At 52.0% G+C, this 20,291-nt stretch overlaps 1 protein-coding gene across 2 annotated transcripts in view; it reads left to right on the forward strand.

Moving 5' to 3' along the window:
• Nucleotides 1–11,035: 11,035 nt before the first annotated feature.
• The window catches only part of TMPRSS2 (transmembrane serine protease 2), a 35,767-nt gene continuing 26,511 nt past the window's right edge, over nt 11,036–20,291 (forward strand). Inside the window, exons 1-2 of one of the 2 annotated variants that reach the window (XM_019420396.2) lie at nt 11,036–11,169; nt 19,909–19,979. In XM_019420396.2, the coding sequence (XP_019275941.1) occupies nt 19,965–19,979 (15 nt within the window). In that variant the 5' untranslated portion in view covers nt 11,036–11,169; nt 19,909–19,964. Of the gene's footprint in view, nt 11,170–11,214; nt 11,335–19,908; nt 19,980–20,291 lie in introns of those variants that run through there. The other variant, XM_019420397.2, reaches the window with a different exon arrangement.

Below are 20,291 nucleotides of genomic sequence, written 5' to 3' on the forward strand. Positions count from 1 at the left end.
GACAGGACATGGGCCATAAAGGCCAGCAGACCAGGCCTGAGTCTAGCTTCGAGGAGCTTGTCTGACCAGGACCCTGGTTGATGGAACCCACATCCTCGGGGAGCCTGGCACGGACCTCAGCCCAGAGGGGCCCTGGGCTAGCCCAGAAAACCCTGTAATCCCTCTGCCCGGAGGCACAGATGCACCCAGATGCCCGCCCAGGCAACAGGAGGCAAGGAGAGTCCTCCGCTCTGGACCACGGGACCAAGGAAGTCTCCCGAGGGCAGAGCTGAGGCCCCCGGGACCTCTCAGGATAGCAGGGCAGGGGCCGTGGTCCTCCCCGCTGGACAGCGTCTGAGGGAAGCCACATGACCACCAAACGCTGCTTCCTCCCTCCCCTTCTCAAGTGGAACTTTCTATCGCAATTATCCTATGTTTCCTCCATCATTATGACTCAGGTGTGTTGGGGACAGTTTACGTCGTAACTTGGCCTCCAGAGCCGGGCCCAGGGGCCCCGCTGATCTCAGTGAGCGCACAGCCCAGCCCCCCATTCCTACTTGGTTGCCCAAGACGCACCCGAGGCCAGAGAGCCAGCCCAGGTGTCGGCACACCCGAGGGACCCGGGGAGCCGAGGTGCCCTCCTGGAGGCCCCGTGTTCCTCAGCTGTAAAACAGGGAAACCCACGCGCCTATCTTGCAATGAGGTCACTGGCATGATACGTGCTTGATAAAAGGTCGTTGTCATTTTTACAGGGCCGGGGACCCAGTGCCCACTGAGCCTTGGAGCCACGCCTTGTCGCTTGCTTCCACCACGGAAAAGAACAACTATTGAAAACTTCTTCCCTGTTTGAACAACTGGGATGTGGATTTACGTGAGGAACCCGCAGGGAGCACGGTGTCTGCATGAAGGGGCCCAGGAGTGGCGTCTAGGAGAGGCCTCGTCCGTCTCTTCGGGACACCCCGGAGGTCCTGAGCTCACCCAGAGAAGGTTTCAAATGGTTTCCTAAACAAAGCGCTGACGCCCTTCCGACAATACTCTGCTGGGAATCAATTCTCTGTGTCCCGCCTTCTGCAGGGGGTGTGTTCTTTCTCGGCCACTCCTTCTGACTACGGGACTCTGAGCTCGTTAACACGACCATCAAAGTACAAAACTAGCTTCTCCGTCTTAAATAGCAGGGGGGCCCGAGGTCTTACCAACAGCGGACCACGAACTATTCCCATCAACGGATTTGCTGTCAGGGGCACACATTTCAAAACCAGTCAGTTGGACGGTTATTCGTACATCATTTTTATTTTATTTTATTTTATTTTATTTTATTTTATTTTTAAATTTTTTTCACGTTTATTTTACTTTTTTGAGACAGAGAGAGACAGAACATGAATGGGGAAGGGTCAGAGAGAAGGAGACACAGAATGGGAAACAGGCTCCAGGCTCTGTCAACACAGAGCCCGACGCGGGGCTCGAACTCACGGATCGTGAGATCATGACCTGAGCCGAAGCCCGCCACTTAACCGACTGAGCCACCCAAGCGCCCCATCGTACATCATTTTTAAACTTGGGAAACATTCCACCCATACAACAGAGTACAGATACTGCAAAAAGAAGGTACGAAGAGAAAAGGAAGGGGACCCCAATGTTGTCACCGTCCCGGTTAACAGATTGTCACCGACCCCAGCCTGTCAGGCTCTCGCTTTGCACCCTCCACCGTTCCCACTGGGGGAAACCACAATCCTGCATCTGGGGTTTGCCCGTTTCTTTCTGTTTCATGGTCTTTGTAGGTAAGTATATACGTATATACCTCGAAACAAGATGTCACTGATGTTGAATGTTTAGATATTTATGTGACTGGAGCCACCTGTATGTGCCCTGTTGCAACTTGCTTTTTTGATCAACATGTTGTGGGATTTATTCACCATAATGGGTACAGCTGTGATTTGACAGGAGTTTCGTGGCGTCCAGGTTTCTGCAACAGAAATAGTGCTTTTGTGAGCACTCCTGTGGGAGTTTCTGGGCACACTGCTAGAGTTTTCTTTAGGGCACACACTTAAGAGTGGAATTTCTACGGGGCGCCTGGGTGGTTAAGTCGGTTAAGCGTCCGACTTCAGCTCAGGTTATGATCTCGCGGTTTGTGGGTTCGAGTCCTGCGTCGGGCTCTGTGATGACAGCTCAGAGTCTGGAGTCTACTTTAGATTCTGTGTCTCCCTCTCTCTCTACCCCTCCCCAACTTGAGCTCTGTCTCTCTCTCTCTCTCTCTCTCTCTCTCTCTCTCAAAAAAAAAAGATAAATAAATAAACATTAAAAAATGTTTTAAAAAAAGAGTGGGATTTCTGGGTGAAAGTTTTATGTGTCTTCAACATTACAGCCTAATACTGGAAAGGTTTTCAAAGTGGTTGTACGAATTTAAACCCTTCCTCCTTTCTCTTCCCCTCCCTGCAGCTGACTCAATTTTGGTCATACACAGTATTGAGTGACTTTAATTTTTGCTCGTCTGGTGTGTCTTTGTCTGTGTGTGTGTGTGTGTGTGTGTGTGTGTGCGCGCTATATAAAATTTGCCATTTTAACCATTTTTAGGTGTATAGTTCAGTGGTTTTTAAATGCATTGACTTTGCGGTGTAGACATCACCGTCATCCATCTCCAGAACATTCCATCTTCTCCAGTGGACACAATATCCCGATTAAACAGTAACCCCTCCCCCAACCCCCGGGGACTCCCACTCTATTTTCTGCCTCTAGGACTCTGACTACTCTAGGGACCTCATATCAGTGGGATGGTACAATATTTGTGCTTTTGTGTCTGGCTTATTACACTCCACATAACGTCCTCAAGGCGCCTCCACGTTGGAGCACTCCGAGTTTTAATTTGTGTTCCACTTCCCATAACAGCGCGTGTCTGTGTGTTCTCCAGGGCACTGGGGAGAGGATCTGGGATCATGCAATTGAGGGAGCTGCCAGCCGGCCACTGTGTGCTTCTTGTCTGTGCAAGGGATGCTGAAGCTTGGAGACCGCAGGGCAGGGAAGGATGCCCTCTTAGCCAGCTCTGGCTGCTACAGCAAAATACCACGGCAGGGTGGCTTAAACACAGTTCTGGACGCGGGAAGCCCAAGATCAGGGCTCTGGCCTGTTTGGTTCCTGGTGAGGGCTCCCTCCCGGGCTTGCAGGTAGCAGCCTTCCTGCCGTGTCTTCACGTGGCCGTGCGCGCAAGAAGAGAGGGACAAGACAGAGGCGCAGACAGACACACACACAGAGGTCTCTCTTCTCATTATTATTAGGGCACCAACACCATCACTCACCAACCCACCCTGTGACCTCATTTCACCTGAATTATCCAAAACCCCATCTCCACATACGGTCACGTTGGGGGTTAGGACTTGAACATACAAATTTGGGGGATCATAATTCAGTGTACAACAGGTGTAACAAATGGGACGGCAAAGACAAGCTGGAACCCACGTGCATGGGCTGGAGGCCATGGGGCCAGACAGTTGCCCGTGACCTTGATGCAGGTGTCCTCCAGAAGCTGGGGCAAGGGTTCGTGGACACAGACCTAAACACACATGCCTGGCCCAGGAGTCGGAGAGGCGGGAGGATCCGGGGAAAGGCCTGGCCACTACCTTGTGCAAGGAGGGTGCATAGATGACCAGCAACACGATACCGGAGCAGAAAGCAGACCTGCTTCACTTCTGGCCTCCAGATCCCCCAGGACCCCTTATGGCCCGACCCCAACAGGCGCACACAAGACAGGGAGTTCTGGTGATGTCGTGTCATTGCAAAGCCACCTCCTCTCCTAAAAGTGCCAGCACTTTAATGTTCATATGTGGTCTATAATTCACCAGAACCGCCTACACATACGATGCGATAGAGGATTCTATCTCCATCTTTAGCCACGCGATACTCGGTCTGCATTAGACTTCTCCACCAATCTGCATGTCGCCTGTTAACACTTCAAGACCCCGTACACCTGTAGTTCTGTTTCTTGATTGTTGCACAGCTTTTATAATGAGGTCATCAGACCCTATCTCCTGCAACTGGTCTTCTGAAACCGTTTATTTGGAAATAATCCTGCCGTGTCTTTGCTCCCCGTCAGGTGTGTCTTGCCTGTTTTTGGCCCTGTGTTCTTTCACGCTCTTGCATATGTAGTTTAGACTACATCAGTGAGCGTCACTACACATGTGTCAGAAGTTTGGATGCTGTTGCGCTAAATGTGTGATGTCCCCATTGGAGGGGACAGTTGACATCCTTATAATATTGAATCTTCTATACATGAATTGTGTTTCTTTCCATTTACGGGGTTTTTCGTATCTTTCAGTAAAGGCTTATAATTTCCTCCATAAGAGTTTTCACATATTTTTGTAAGATTTATTCAAGGCAACTAATTTTTTGTTACCTTTGTTGGGCTTTTTTTTTTCAACTTTTTATGATGACACGGTTCAAAGATGCAGAAAGTATGGAATATTAGTATAATGAACACATGTACACGCTCCTCCTACAGCCAATTAGATGGCTTTTTCTGATGAACCCTTTGAAATTAAATTGCAGACATCATGACCCTTCATGCCTCAATCCTTCCACATGCCTCTTCTGAGAATGACATTCTCCCACCAAATCATGCTACCATTGTTACGTAAATGATACGTTTAAAAAGAACATTCTAGGGGGGCCTGGGTGGTTCAGCCAGTTAAACATCTGACTTTAACTCAGACCATGATCTCATGGTCCGTGAGTTCGAGCCCCACATTGGTCTCTGCTGACAGCTCAGAGTCTGGCACCTGCTTTGGGATTCTATGTCTCCCTTTCTCTCTCTGCTCTTCCCCTGCTCACTCTCTCTCTCTCTCTGAAAAATAAATAAACATTAGAAAAAATAAACACATAAAAAATAAATAAAAAGAACATTCCAGTGGCTAGTTGGTGACGTAGAAGAAAGGAGACTTTTTTGTGCACTGTCTCTGTATCTACATTGACAGACAGCTAACTTTTCTTAGCAATCCTACTGATTTCCTCTTGAATCTTTGAGGTTTTGTAGGTACACAGTCACATCATCTTCAAATAATGACAGACTAGTTTCTTCCTTGGAAATTCTCATCAGGTTAATTTCTCACCCTGGCCAAAACATTCCGTACAACGCTGAATAGAACTGGTGTTACCAATAATCCCTTTCATTTCACCACGGAAGGTGATGTTTGTGGAGATTTTTATAGATCTCCTTCATCAGATAAGAAAGCTTCTTTTTATTTCATCTTTGCCAAGGACTTTTATTTTTTATTATGGAGGCATGCTGAATTTTACTGAATGTTCTTTTTAAATCTATTAGGGAAGGTTTGTTATTGTGTTGAACTATACTGATAGCTTTTTTAATGTTAAAGCAATAGTATATTCCCAGGAGAAATCCAACCTGATCACAATCGTTTTTTGTAAAGTGTTGGATTCATTTTGTTAATGTTTGTTTAGGATTTTTACATTTATATTCATGAGTTAGATTGGCTTGTAATTTTCCTTGAACAGTCTTTGCTGGTTTGGACCTTGATAAATAAACGAATTTTTTGTTTGTTTGTTTTTCGATTTCTTGGAAGAATTTTTGAAAGACTAGAATAGGAAGTTACTTAACTGTTCCTTTAAAAGATTTTTTAATGTTTATTTATTTTTGAGAGAGAGGGAGAGTGAGTAGGCAAATGGAAGAGGGGCAGAGAGAGAGGGAGACACAGACTCTGAAGCAGGTTCCAGGCTCTGAGCTGTGAGCACAGAGCCCGATGCGGGGCTTAAACTCACGAACTATGAGATCATGACCTGAGCTGAAGTCGGATGCTCAACCAACTGAGCCACCCAGGTGCCCTCTTAACTGTTTCTAGCAATTAACCTGGAAAATCATCTGGCCAATTATTTGGTGTAAGCGTCTACTAATTAATAAAGACTGCTCATTATGTTGTGCACAACTTCTATATTTTTACTGATGTTTATTTGTTTGCTTGACCTTTGATGGCTATGAGAGAAGAAGGCAGATTTGTAAAGATCTCATAACTGTATAAATGTTCCTTTATACATTTTTGAAAACTCTGTTGTTAGGTATATATAAGTTCACAACTATTATATTGTCCAAGCGATCTGTTTACTTTATCATTATAAGTGACCCTCCCTTATTTCCAATAAAGCCTTTTATTCTCAGATCTATTTTGTCCATTATTAATAAAACCAAACCAGCTTTCTTTTACATATGTCCATTCTACAGATGTCTCATAAACAGCATAGCACATGTCTTAAAAATTAGATGATCAGATAATTTATATATTTAAAAAATCCATTCCTATTAACTGGACAGCATAGAGCATTTACATGTAGTATGACTACTGATGAATTTGCATACACTTCTACATGTATACTTTGTGCTTTCTATCTGTCCTGTTCTTTCTGGGTTCACTTTTCCTCCTTTTCCCTCCCTCATTCTTCTTTGCTTCATTTTGTTTGACTTCATTTAGTTCTTTCCCACTTATTCCCTTTTTTCCTCTTTGCAGTTGGACATATCAACATATACTCTATTTCTTATTCCTTTGTAATTATCCTTTTAACAAGCATATCAGCAATGTCTAATGTTAATCAGTATATTTATTCTCCTCCAGAGGAATCCAATCATTCAAATACGTTGATCTTGTTCATTCCACTGGGGATACCACTGTTTTCATGCTATTATTTTCTGATATTTTAGCTCTATTTGTTGTTGTTGCTGTTGTTTCTACTCTACCTTTGCAAATTACACATTATCGGGGGTGCTGCTTTTTGTTGCTTTGGTTTTTTTTTTCTTTGAGAGATAAAGAAAGAGCAGGGGAGAGACAGAAGGGGAGAGAGAGAGAGAGAGAAAGAGAGAGAGAGAGAGAGAGAGAGAATCCCAAGCAGGCTGTTAGTGCAGAACCCCATGCAGGACTCAATCTCACGAACTGTGAGATCATGACCTGAGCTGAAATCAAAAGCCCCACATGGGGCTCAATCCCATGAAGCACGAGATCATGATCTGAACGGAAATCAAGAGTCAGACGCTTAATCGCTTAACCAACTGAGCCACCCACATGCTCCTCATGGGTGCTGTTTTATGCTGTCAATGTTGGTTTAGATTTATCCACATTTTTACCACATCCTTGGCTCCCTCCTGCCTCTGTGTGTCAGTCTTTCCTTCTGGGATTATTTTTCTTCTTCCTGAACTACATCCTTTTCAAGTTTCCTTCTTGTGGTCAATACTGTCTTGATTTGTCTGGGAATGGCTTTTCCCTCTTCCTTGAAAGAAATTTTTTTACAGGATATAAAATCCTGGGTTGCCAGTCACTTTCTCCAACACTTTGAACATTTGATTCCTTCCTATGCTGCCTGTCCTGGGAGGGGGTGGGGTGGGGAAGTCTTCTGCTCCAGGAGGCTTTTCGGGTCTCCTCTTTATTTTAAGCGTTCTGCATTCTTACTATAGGATGTTTAACTATGGATTCCTCTTTTTCCTGCTTTGGATTTGTTGTGCTTCAATAATCTAAAGATTCATGACTTTTATCAATTTTAGAAAAGTTTTAATCATCACTTTTACTTCATTCTCTCTGTTATCACATTTTGAAGATCTAATCAGACCTATTTTATTTATTTATTTTTTTTTAAGTAGGCTCCATACCCAGCAAGGAGTCCAACATGGGGGCTTGAACTCACCACCCTCAGAATGAACACCTGAGCTGAGATCAAGAAAGACGCTTAACCGACTGAGTCATCCAGGAGCCCCCGGACATAGTTTAGATCTTCTTCCTCTATTCTCCATACCACCTAGCTTCTTTTTCATACATTTTTAAAGATAACTTAGTCCTTTTGTGTGCGTTATGGATAAATTCTCCAGGTCTGTGTCATGGATTCCCTCTTCAGCTACTGGAATGCTTCTTTTTCTTTGGAAGTTCTCTTTAGTGTTTCTCCCTGCAGGTCTGCTAAGTTATTTTTACAGATCCTTGCTTCTTATTCATTTGTAGAGTCTCTCTTTTTTAAAATATAGCGAACATACTTATTTTCTCATTTGTATCTAATAACTCCAGTAGCTATGGTCTGATTCCACGGCTTGTTGTTCTCGCTGACTTTTTTCCTAACGCCTTCTATTTGTTGCTTTAAACTAAATTAACGCTCTCTTTAATTGTGACTGTATAGGACTCCCCCCCCCCCCTTGCTGAGGGGTGAATAGTCAGGGTCATCCAGAGAAAACAGAACTAACAGGATAGATCCACCTCTCTCCTCTCTCTCTCTCTCTCTCTATCAGAATCAGCTCATGTGATTATGGAGGCCAAGAATCTGCTCTCTGTGCACTGGAGAACAGAAAAGCCAGCGGCATGATTTAATCTGAGTCAAAGGTCTGAGAATCAAGAGCACCAGTGTTGGAGGGCGGGCATACATGAATGTCCCAGGTCAGGCAGAGAGAGCATACTTCGCCCTTCCTCTGCTTCCACATGCATTGGTGAGGGCAGTGCTCAGTGTACTAATTCAAATGCCAATTTCTTCCAGAAGCACCCTCACAGCCACACCCAGGAACAATGTTTTACCAGCAAGCTGGACCTCTTTTAGCCCAGTCGAGGTGACACATAAAATCAACCAACACAAGCAGCATTCCACGAAAGAGGATCCAAGTTGGCTCTGGCCATGTGCTGGGACATCCCCAATCTAGAACCACCTTAGATTAAATTCTTGGCTCGATGTTTTCTGGTCACCAAGGTAGTGAGAATTTAGGCTCAAAACTTAAACTGTCATAGGAGGACCTGTTTGTAGTTACAAATTCTCAGGGGAGTATTATTCCTTCTCTACAGAGAGCTAAGACTAAGATACAGACAAGTTTGTTGGTCATCACCTTCCAGTGGGATGGATAGCAATTTTTTCTTTGCATCCTCTTTCTTTCTGAGAGAGCTTTGTGTGTTTTGACGTGCTGTGGTGGTATCCTAGCCAACTTCCCACCTTGCTGAAGCCTTTGACTTTGCCATTCACCCTCATCCCCTGGGCGTAAAGCTCTTCAGAACATTTGATGGCTTCAGGATGTGTGCCACTGTGGCTCCTTCCTCCCTTCCCCGGATACAGACCCACACTTCACTTTTGTGTCCGAGAAGTTCCCAATTCTTCTTGCAAATTCGGCTGTAATTTTTTTAACGTGTACTTATTTTTGAGCGGGGGGCCGGGGGGGGGGGCACAAGATCCCAAGAGGGCTCTGCACTGACAGCAGTGAGCGCAATGTGGGGCTCAAACCCACAAACCGTGAGGCCATGACCTGAGCCGAAGTTGGATGTTTAACTGAGCCACCCAGGGGCCCCAGTGCAGCTGTAATTTTAAAGGACATTAACAGGGAACCCTGGGTGGCTCAGTTGGTTAAACGTCCAACTTCAGCTCAGGCCATGATCTCATGGCTCGTGAGTTGGAGCCCCGCATCAGGCTCCGTGCTGACAGCTCAGAGCCTGGAGCCTGCTTCGGATTCTGTGTCTCCCTCTCTCTCCCCGCCTCCCCCACTCATGCTCTGTCTCTCTGTCTCAAAAATGAATAAACGTTTAAAAATATTTTAATGAAAAAAAAAGTAAGGTTCTGCTTTCATTGTATCACAGCTACTCCCCTTGGTAAGCCATTCTGATTTGCCGCCTGTATCCATGAAAGAGGTGGCAACGTGGGCCTAACTTGGGAGCCGATGTGATGCTGTGGTTCAATGGTGCCATGAAGAGCTGGTTTTCTAGTCTTCTCTATGCTGTCATTTTGGAAGGAGGAACTTTCTCCACTGCACAAGGCAGTAGGTTTCTGGACGTTCCCTGAGAAGAAAATCCCCAAGCCCCTCCCCTAAGCCCCTCACCTCACGGGCCATGAGCCAGTCGTGAGCTCATCCCTGAAGCAGGAATTCTGGCAGGGAACGGGACAGAGCGGCTGAGCCGAGACTGGCCACATGGCCACCTCCAGCGTGGAGGTCAAGTTGGCTCCCAGGCTGATGGTCAACTCCTGGGAGGTGTGTCCACTCCAACAAACATTCCCCGCAGCCGTGCAGAGAAGGAGAAATGGACGTTGCGAGAATAACCAGCAGAAGAGGGATGAACACAGAGACACGTGTGCCACCTGGTGTGAAGGTGGACTAGGGGGTTTGCTGGAACATGGGCTCATTTCTGGACAGCCCTGAACACGCCATTCAAAACCAAGATAAGTGAGTGGCCAGGAGGAGACCATCCGACCCGACCTGTCATTCACAATCCCGCCTGGGCAATGTCCTCTACTGGGGACAACCCGGACACCTGTAAAGTATGAGAGATGGGTGGGTGCCGGGGAATATTCGGGATGGTCCCCTCGGTGGCTGTGAGGGTGGGAGACAAAGGAAAGGTCGGGAAGGGAAGAACTTACTAGGGAAGCCCAGCTCCCCGCCAAGGAGTCATGTGAGTTGGCAGGAGGTAGGTTTTCTTCGGCTCCCACTTTATCAGAAAGCAATCCATGTTTTGTGTATTGCAAACTTGGAAAGAGTTCCTAAGGACAGGGAAGAGCCTGCCTTCTGGACGAAGGTTTATCTCCCCCGCTTTCCTCCCTGCCCCCCCACCCCTTGTCCGTGATGCTGGGCAGCCCTTTCACCACTGCTGGGGACAAGGGGAAGGTGGGGGTGACTTGGGATCCGAAGGCAAAACAAAGGCGGGCACAGGAGGGCTGGAGAGGGTCCTCGGTGGTCCTTGCGTGGGGACAGAGGCCACACGCTCTGTCCAGGAGCTCCCGGGGGGGGGGGGGGGGGGGGGCTCCGGCGGGGACTCAATCACTTCCCCCCCAGAAGTTCCCTCCTTAACCCAAACTGGAGACCTCGGGGCCCCAAAGCGCTCGCAACGGGGGCGGTCCAGGGGACGTGGGGAGGGAGGCGCGCCCCTCAGAGCCCTACGCCGCCCTCGGCCCTCCAGGGACCTAGCCGGAGCTCCAAGGGGTCCACCCCGCGGGCGGGGACCGGGAGAGCGCCCCGGGCTTTCCCGGGAAGAAACTCCTCCTCCCGCCGCCCCGCCCCGTCCCCTCCCGGTGCCCGAGGTGCCCCGGGACCGCGTTTAGGGGTGTCGCCCTGGGCGCTCCGACACCGCCTCCCGGGATTAAAGCGGGGACTCCGGGCAGAGGAAGACGCGAGTTCCGCAGGAGGCCGAGGAGGCGGAGGAAGAGGAGGAAGAGGAGGACGAGCCAGGGGCGGAGAGCGCCGGGCGGGGAGCCCCGCAGGTGAGCGGCGCGCCGGCCGGTCTCCCGGCGGAGTCTGGGGCGCGGGTCCCAGGCGCGAAAAGAAGGATCTGGGTGCCAGGGGACAACCCAAGCGTCCCCCTCCCCCCCGCGCTGGGTGGCGGCGTCTGGAGGTGAGGCCAGGTGTGAGCAGCGCGAGCGCAGCAGGTGCGTCCTCCCGCCGGCCGGACGCCCCGGGCAGGGCCGGGCAGCGCGCCCTCGGTGGGGGCCGGAGGGGGCCGGCTTCGCGCAGCCGGGAACGTCGCTCCGCGTCCCTGGCTCTTTGGTCGGAGCAGAGAGTGCCTCGGGGTCCCTCGGGGTGGGTCCCCTCGGCCAGAGCCGGCTCCAGGACCCCCCTCCTTCTGCGGCCCCGGAGCTGGGGACCAGGGGTGCGCCTTTTCCTTTGGGGGGATGAGGAGGACGGAGCGTTGCCTATCCGTTTCTTTGTTTCGGGAAAATCTCTGCAGCCCCGAAGTGTTACCTGAACTCCTTCTACTTCTTGGTTCCCTCCCGAGGTGGGGAGAAACTGGAAACTCGCTGTAGATTCCGGGAGCGATACCGCCGGCGCGGCGGGGACGGCGGGGACAGGGCCCGGAGGGCCCCCGGGCGAGGCGCGAACGGCTCGGCCGTTCCGGGGAGGGACTGGCCCACAGCCCGGATCAAAGCCGGGCCGCCCCGGCACCGGGGTCCGCAGGAAGCCGCCCGGGAGGAGCGCTCCTGGCTCCGGCCCCGCGCTCCCTGCCGGGGACAAGGACGGGGCCGCCCCGGCGCTCCGGTCCACCGCACGCCGTCAGGCCCGGACCTGGACAGTGGCTGCGGGGCTCAGCGCACCGGCCTGGCCGTGGACAGGTGTCCTGCCCCTGGCCCCACGTGCTCTGCGGAAGAATTGCCTTATGGCCCCAAAGTTCGTGCGTCCACACCCCAGAGGGCATTTGCCAGCCCAGAGCCCTGAGCCGGTGCTGAAGCGGTCGCCCCCACCCGAGGGCACAGCCAGGTGGCCTGGAATCCCAAAGCCCGAATCCCTTTTCAACCCACAGGGGAGGCGGGGAGCGGTCAAGAGGAATCCTAGTGGCTCATTTGGGAGGGAAATGATAGCTGGGAGGCCGAGGTCCACCTGGTGGGCAGGCGTCACCAGGGGCTCGGCCCTGACACAGCGGACCCCTAGATTCCAACTGGCGCAGCAGTTCCGGGGCTAAGATGGGCACACCCAGGGGGGCGCTGGCCTTTGTGCTCCTGGCCTAGCAGCTACAGAGCCTCACCAGGCTCATGGAAACTTACAAAGGCCGCCCGGAGGGAGTTTTAAGGTGTTCAGGAACCCTGAAGTGCGGGTTGTTGACTTAGCCTGGGAGGTGGGGGGAGGTTCTCCCGGAAGTGAGGCAGGTGCCAGCCTCCCCTGAAGGCCGGTAGGGGCTGGGAACGGGGACAAAGATTACCCAGGCCCAGGAACCTGGGGACGCAGGCTCTCAGGCTGCCGCTGCTGGGTGAGGCAAAGGGACCTGGTGGGCCAGGTCGGGTGGGGGGGAGCCCCCAGGAAGTCGCTGGCTTCCTTTTCTCAGCGTTTCCAGAGGTGAGGCCTGCCTGCCTCCCTCCACCACGGCAGGCCTTACTGGGGGTTGGGGTTACCAGGAAAGGGCATGGCCCAGCAAGCAAACGCTCAGCCCAAGAGTTGGGGGGTGGGGGGCGTTCCCGCAGTGGAGACCCTCTGCCTGGAGATCCGTCACTCAACTCCTTCCTCTGTTTTTGTTTTTTGTTTTTAAATATCAACCCGGGAGCAGTGTGGCCTTTGTTCTTGGCTTGGATGAGTCAGGCCAAGCCACTTTTCCCTTCAACATTCACAAGGTCAGGCTTCTCCTAACAAGGCTGTGTTGTTGCCAGAGCCCCGGACGCTGCTTGGAGCTCGGGCCTCGCACCCGTGGCTGGCTCTGCCCTGGGCTCAGTCCCCGGAATTGCAGGAGAAAACAGGGCCGCACTGGTGTTATAATAATAACGGCAAACCTGGATGAGGCACTGTCTTCCAGCCAGGTGTCATTCCAAACTCTTTGTAGCGTACTTAATTACGGGGAAACTGAGGCAGAGAGGTGAGATACTTGCTCCGGGCCGTAACCCCTGGGAAGACCTGGGGAAGAAGCCAGGCTGTCTGGCTCCTTAGGGCTCTGACAGGTAGTGCGGCTGCCTTTCCTTCCTCTAGAAGATGGGAGTGTCATAGAAACCGTGTGGACAAGGGCTCAGGGTGCTGAGAGCGGGGCCCAAGGAAACCTCACGCGGAAGGGACTTGCTTGGGGGCCAGGCTCGTTCCCCCTATCCTAATACTGGAGTACCTGCCCACAGCCCCACCTGGACTCGGTGCTGAATCTTCCAGAATAATCCAGGCAGACGTGTGCAGGACTCCTCCGCGGGGAGAGCTGAACTCCCTGGCTATTGGGACATTGAGGGACAAGACTCAGGCGAACATGTGCAGTAGACAAGGAAGCCCAGATACCCGGGGGCCTACCCAGAAGTGCACAGCAGGAGCCCAGGCCGGTGGCTCACTCTTTTCCACCCAAACCTGTGGCAGGGGTCCTGGGAGAGCTTCCTAATGAGATCGAGGTAATTGTCCTGGTTCCAGTCGCTGTATCAGACTGACAGCGGGGCAGAGCTTGGGAATATACTTTCCTAAGCTCTCCAGAAAATCCCAGGGCTTGGGGGCCAGGGGCAGGTCTAAGCCTTGATAATAGGAAAATTGGCAGGGTCGAAGTTAGTGGGGACCAGTTCGGTTACGTACAGGTTGGAAGCCAACCTCTGATGAAGGCGGTGAAGGGCGTCTGGAGAGGCTCTCGGGGTCTGAGTGCTTTTCCATGTCGGTTTCCTCTGCTGCTCTGGATCTCCCGGGGTCATCCTGCTTCTCACAGCTGCTCGGCCTTTGCTCGCCCTCCCCTCCCCACCTTTCCGGGGCACCTGAAGGGACCTGCTGACATTGGGTCCTCCCAGGATGAGTTGGTGGCCTCTGCGGATGGGGTGTGAGGGCATCACATACCTGAGCGCTGAGACCTGAGTTGGGAAAGCACCGTGAGTCCCATCCTGGTTTGGTGCTGGGGACCAGCACCATCTCGGGCCATCTCGGGGAGCCCCGGCTTGTACGCCTCCAGGGGTAGTGGGCCAGGGGTAGAGGGCCTGGGTAGTGGGCCCTCTGTGCTCTGGGCCACCCTGGCCTCAAGTACACGAGGAATCCTGGGGAGTAGCAAAGGGCTTGGCTGGTCATACAGGCAGTTTGAGGGGGACGCCGTAGGGGCAAAGCTGGCCGTCAGGAAGGAGAAGAGCCGGCCAGGGAGTCTGTCTGTCCCGGCCGGCCACTGCATGGTGGTTGGGAGCAGAGGCACCAGCACGTATGGAAATGCCACGGTCACGGGCAGCCTTAGAGGCATCGGGGGAGAAAGGCAGACGCCGATTTTCAGGTGGGAGTGCGGGCAGTCATGTGGACTATGAACGGTGTGAACTTTGAAGAGGGAAGGTGGCCCAAAGACATGCTCGTAGAGGCGAGTCCAGGAGGAGGAGGACAGGGCTTGCTGGGTAGAGACTCAGGGCATTTTGTTGGTGTGGATGGAGCTCAGCCGTGGGCGTCCCCGCTGTATGAGGGTGCAGGGGTGTGGTAAGGGAGCACAGGACGTTTGAAGGGCACCACGTGTCGTAGCGGCATTCTGGAAACTCGTGTGATGGCAGGAGAGATTGGGGGCTCAGGGGAAACCGGCAGGAGGCCGCGGCGTCCAGCGGACTTTCGACAGAGAGATCTCGTCAAGCGAGAGCTGAGCTGGAAGGAGACGTGGCCTGGGCCTCACGACCACTGATTGGTGTACGAGGCAGGAGACCCAGCATCGGAGTCCCTCAAGGTCACTGCTCTGCGAGGGGCCGTCCTGGCAGGACCCCACACCTGAGCTCATTTCAACCCTTGATCTGAACTCCGGGGACGTGGGGCCTGTTTTCCAGGGGTGCTGGGTCATTCTTCGGGTGTCTGACCTCAAGCAATAAGAGTTCATCGTCCCTGGCCCCCCCAGTCAAAGCTCAGCACCCTTCTAGAATACGCGTGGACCAATACACGTGGAGAGCCCACCTGCCAGTCTCAGATCAAACATGCTTCCGTTTGAGGAACTCTGTTCTCTCCAAGGCAACTAGTTGACTATTTAAACTTCCTCACTGTTGGAAATTTGGTTTCCCGGGATTGGGTTACACCTGCCTTTCTGATACCGCTGACCGCTTTGATTCTGGCTGCGTCCTTTGGATTTACACAGACTAAACTGAATGTCTCTCGCACATGACAGTCCCTTCGCTACAGGCAAGCAAATCTTAGCTGCTGTCACGATGTGATTGTTCAGTGCCTAGCGTGTGTTGGCCACGGTGTTGGAAACGGACACACTTGGTCCTTAAAACAACCCTATTACTTTATTATCCCATTCCACAGATAGACTTGGGCAAGGTCTTCAACCCTAGCCGGGGCCTTTGCACGTCTCGGGACTCCTCTCTCCTGCAGGGACCCGGACGCCTCCCCAGCCGGCCTGTCACATTAGGTGTGCACTCAGTCTTGTGCACCTGGGCCCGTGAGGTCCCCCACGTCCTCACCTTGGAGGCTGGTTTTGTCCAGGTGCAGACTTTCCGGTTTGCGCTGTCCCTCAGATTCCGTCTTACTCCTTTGGCCTCTGGAACTCAAGAACTATCGGAACGCTTTCTTGTATGCTAGTAAGCTAACAAAGCTTAGCTGTAAGAAAAAAGACAGAAAGAAAAAAAGGGACCCGACCCAATTCCTGCCCTAAAAAGTTTGTAATCTCAACCGGGACAATGAGGCATTCATAGAAAAAGAAGGATGCGGGCAGAACCTCTCCTGAGGTGATGACTCTGCCTCTGTGTGCCTGCACTGTTCCTGTGTGAATCACCACGTAGGCCTTTTGTCCGATTGTCTTATACACGTTCATGTTGACTTGCTTCTTAAACCCACCACTGTCCGATAATTTGCACCTAACAGCGCTTTGGATTTGGGGAGGGGGGGTTAAACATTTTTTTAAGTTTATTTATTTATTTTGAGAGAGAGAGAGCATGAGCAGGGAAGAGGCAGAGAGAGAGAGAGAGAGAATCCCAAATAGGTTCTGCGCTGTCAGATGCGGGGCTCGAACTCGCGAACTGCGAGATCAGGACCTGAGCCAAAACCAAGAGTCGGACGCTTAACCGACTGAGCCACCCAGGCGCCCTATAACGGCACTTGTGTTTTGACGCAGTGGTTGAGGCATAAAGGGGCTGTCCTTGATCATTTGTTCATTGGATAAGGAGTGTCTGTCAGTATTGCTCGCTTCGAAGTTTGAAGAAAGGGGTACAGGGGTCAAGGAAGGGGGGCCTCAGAAAGCAAATGCTTTCTGAGATTTCCAAAGAAGAAATGTATCGCTTGGAAATAGCTTCGTCATGTCACGGGGTGCAGGCAGGACTCCACGGCACGGTCCTGCCGAGCAGTGGCCGGGCAGGTGCTCGGGGTGACCCAGCTCTCTGCAAAGAGAGCCCCGAGTGACCGAAACCACCGTGTCGTGTTGTGTGACTCAAGTGGACCTTTCGGTGCCGGCGTGGGGAGCTGGCCGAGGACAAGGAGGGGCTAGGAGCTTGGTCACACATCTGCTCTTTGGTCACTTAAAGAGAAAAGTGCTTCGTTATGGCTGGGTTTCCGGAATCGAGGACAAGCATCTGTGTCCTTTAAATGATAGGAAAGGATGTTTGAGAAACCACGTCTCTCCCCATCTAGGCTGTCTTGCTCGGCTCAAAAACCAGTTGAAGAGATTTGCTTGGCTGTGGAAATGTGTAGGGGTTTGTGTTTGTTTTGGTTTGTTGTGTGTTTTTGTGACACGTAACCTTATTTCTACACGTGCCGGTTTTGAAGATGAACCCGACCCCGTGTGGCCTCCCGGGCGGGGCTTCTTAGAGATCCAGTTCCAGAGTGAGACCCTGCCCCTTCCTTTCTTTTCAGCCAGAGAAAAGTACAGGCAGTGTGACTCCTGTCTTCTGTTCCAAAGTCCGGGGAGGCTGGTCTGGGCGCACCGGGTGTTTCTGGTTCTAAGGTTGTGTGGCTCGTGGGATCTCTGGATGAGATAGGATTATCCTGTCGTGACTTCTGGGTCCTGTGGCTTTTACGGGATCATTCATGGCTGTGGCCGCCTGGGCTCCTTCCTTCCCTGGCTTCCTCGTCTCTCTCTGTTAGGGATCTCGAATGAACAAGGAGCATGGATTTCGAGCGTTGAGTGATCATTCCTTTCAGAGGGCTCTCAAACCGGGAAAGACGCCAGAGGGATCAGATTTTCATTTCCTGAAACTTCACCCAAACCTATAACCGGTGAGACAGCTCAGAGGCGCGGGGAGCCGGAAACCAGAGGGCTGAGAATGTTTGCTTAGGCAGAGGGCTTCGCAAAGTAACCTTGGGGATGTGCTGTGATTTTTTTCCCCCAACTTGGACCAGAGGGGAGCAGGAGACACTGTATGTGTTGGGTCTTAGAGCCCTTGTTCTTCAAGGGGCACACGTAGGACAGGTGGATTTTTTTTTTTAAGTTTACTTATTTATTTTGAGAAAGAGCCAGAGAGAGAGAGAGAGAGAGAGAGAGAGTCCGAGAGAGAGGGAGAGAGAGAATCCCAAGCAGGCTCTGAGCTGACAATACAGAGCCCAACTCGGGGCTCTGACTCACGAGTTGTGAGATCATGACCTGAGCCGAAATCGAAAGTCACTTAACCAACTGAGCCACCCAGGCGCCCTGGACAGGTGTTTTAATATGTGATCATCACACCATGTAGAGGCTTCCATGGGGACCCTCCCAAGTGTATACTGCTCAGGTTTCTTTCCTCGTATCTAGAACAGCGTTGCCCCCTTTTGATTTTTTAAAGTGAAAAAATCCCACAGCTATCCCTGTGGACTCACGCGTGTATTTTGGCTCTATGTGAACAGTAAGGAAATGACGTGGTGCCTGTTTATCGTGACCCGCTCAGGGAGGTTTCCCAAGATTACAAAGCCACCCTCACATTTTCCTTTACAGCAAGTTAACGTGCGTTTTGAGTTTGACGAGTCCAGTGATGATCGTGGGCCGGAGTGTCGCATCTCGCTCCCCTGGGGTTTCGGGGCGGGCGGACTTGGCCGTTGGGGAGAAGTACCCAAGGCAAGTCTGCAAATGCCTCCTCTCAGTCCCCAGCCCCCCAGCCCCCCAGCGGCAACATCTGTCAGCTTTATAATCACTTTTATTTAACAGAAATGTCTGCATCTCTGACCTTGCTGCAGACACCGAGGGCTACATCGGTAACCACTCATTTCACAGCTCATCAACCCGGTAGTGGGGGCTGCTCTGATCTCCTTTTGTGGATGAGGACGCTGGGGCATGGGAACGTTAGCTGACCTGCCCCAGGTCCCAGGTCCCGGAGGGGACGGGCTCACCCACTGCACTGTGCTGCCGGCCGCCGTTTGAGCACCTGCTGTGTGCCAGGCACTTTACAGGCCGTGTGAAGGCCAGAACTTTCTCACTGGGAGCACGGTCTCGTGGGTGGAGGGCTTGGAGGGCCATTTCTTGCAGTGTTCTTTGGCCATTCCGAGACAGCAGGGAGGGGCCCAGGGCAGCCCTTCCTGTGCCCACAAGAGGGAGGGAGTGATGGCCGAATGGGGGCTTTACTATAACGCATCCCGTGTGGATGGTGTTTCCAGAAATTGCTGTCACAACTGTTCACAAACCTCTGCAAACAAAAGCGCCTTCTTTTCATTACCGCCAACCTCAGAAACGATCAAAATGGTCAGTTCCGAAGTGTTTTTTTTGGATTCGGGGTAGTAGGTGGTGTAATGGGCGTGTGTGGACGTGTTTTACGGAGGGTTTTTTACATGTGTTTATTAAGAAGTGGGAGATTCCACATGGCTTATTTGGAAAGTCCGGTGTGACCTCCCTCGGGTACTAAGTTTGGGACCACGTGCTCTCCGGGGGACACCTACCTCCCCAACCCCCACCCCGTCCCCATGGGCACTCAGCAGGAGCGAGGGAGGGAGCCTCTCCTGGCCAGCTGTCGCTTGCTTGGGCCCCCTCGTGAAATCCTCACCGGGGGGCGGGTGGGGGGGGGGGCGCCTGGGTGGCTCAGTCCGACTTCCGCTCAGGTCACGATCTCGCGGTTTGTGAGTTCGAGCCCCGCGTCGGGCTCTGTGCTGACCGCTGTTCCGGATTCTGTCTCCCTTTCTCTCTGCCCCTCCCCTGCTCACACTCTGTCTCTGTCTCTCTCTCAAAAATAAGTAAACGTTAAAAAAGAAAAAAAAATCCTCACCGGAACGGGACCGTGCCCGACTCCATATCCATTTCTGTGCCAGATTCAGAGAGGTTCAGGCGCTGATGCAGTGATACCTCCAGGAAGGGGTATTGCCATGAGCTGACCCCAGGTCTCTGCCCCCCCGTTAACCTCACCTGAACTTGAGGGTCTGAGAGGCACCTCATGCCTGCTTCTATTGCCGGGATCCTCTGTTGCAAGAGGCAGCCTGGGAATGTCTGGCCAGAGCCATGTTAAGCGTCGCTGGCCTTGGACCCTAAAGCAGGCAAGCACCAGGCTCCTTCCGCCCGTGCGCGGCGAAGAGGCGGGTGAAGGTGAGGGCCAAGGTGAACGGGTAGAACTTCTGTTTCTTCCGGAGCTAACTCTCACCTAGAAAGCCTTCTGGTTCTTTCCCCATGGGCCTCCTAAAAACTCACCGGTATGGAAGTACCACAGTCTTATCATTCTGTCTTCTAGGTCGTCTTGAACGTTCCGGATCTCTACCATTACCTGATGCTGCTGATAAACTCAGGATGGCTTTAAACTCAGTAAGTGGTTAATAATTACCTCCCCAGCCTTTTCTTCGTGCCCTTAATTCCTGTTGTTATTTTCTGAGGTGTGTGCTGGGCAGCATTTTAAGAGCTGGCCGCAGGGAATGCGTGTGCTCCATGGATGCTGGTTGGGCCTTCTCTCGGTGAGGCTGGGCGGGAGTGCGGACACAGCAGCTGCACCCCTTGAGAGCGCCCCAGAGCTGTGGGGCGGTTGTGGGGTATGTGCACTGCTCACTGGGGCCACTTCTTTTCCTGCCCTGCAGGTGGGTTTCAGGATAGGATGTGTGGAAGGAAAAGGGGCAGGAGGGT

This window comes from Panthera pardus, unplaced genomic scaffold, assembly GCF_024362965.1.
Source record: "Panthera pardus isolate Hobbes unplaced genomic scaffold, ASM2436296v1 HiC_scaffold_16, whole genome shotgun sequence".
In the NCBI taxonomy this organism is placed as follows: Eukaryota; Metazoa; Chordata; class Mammalia; order Carnivora; family Felidae; genus Panthera; species Panthera pardus.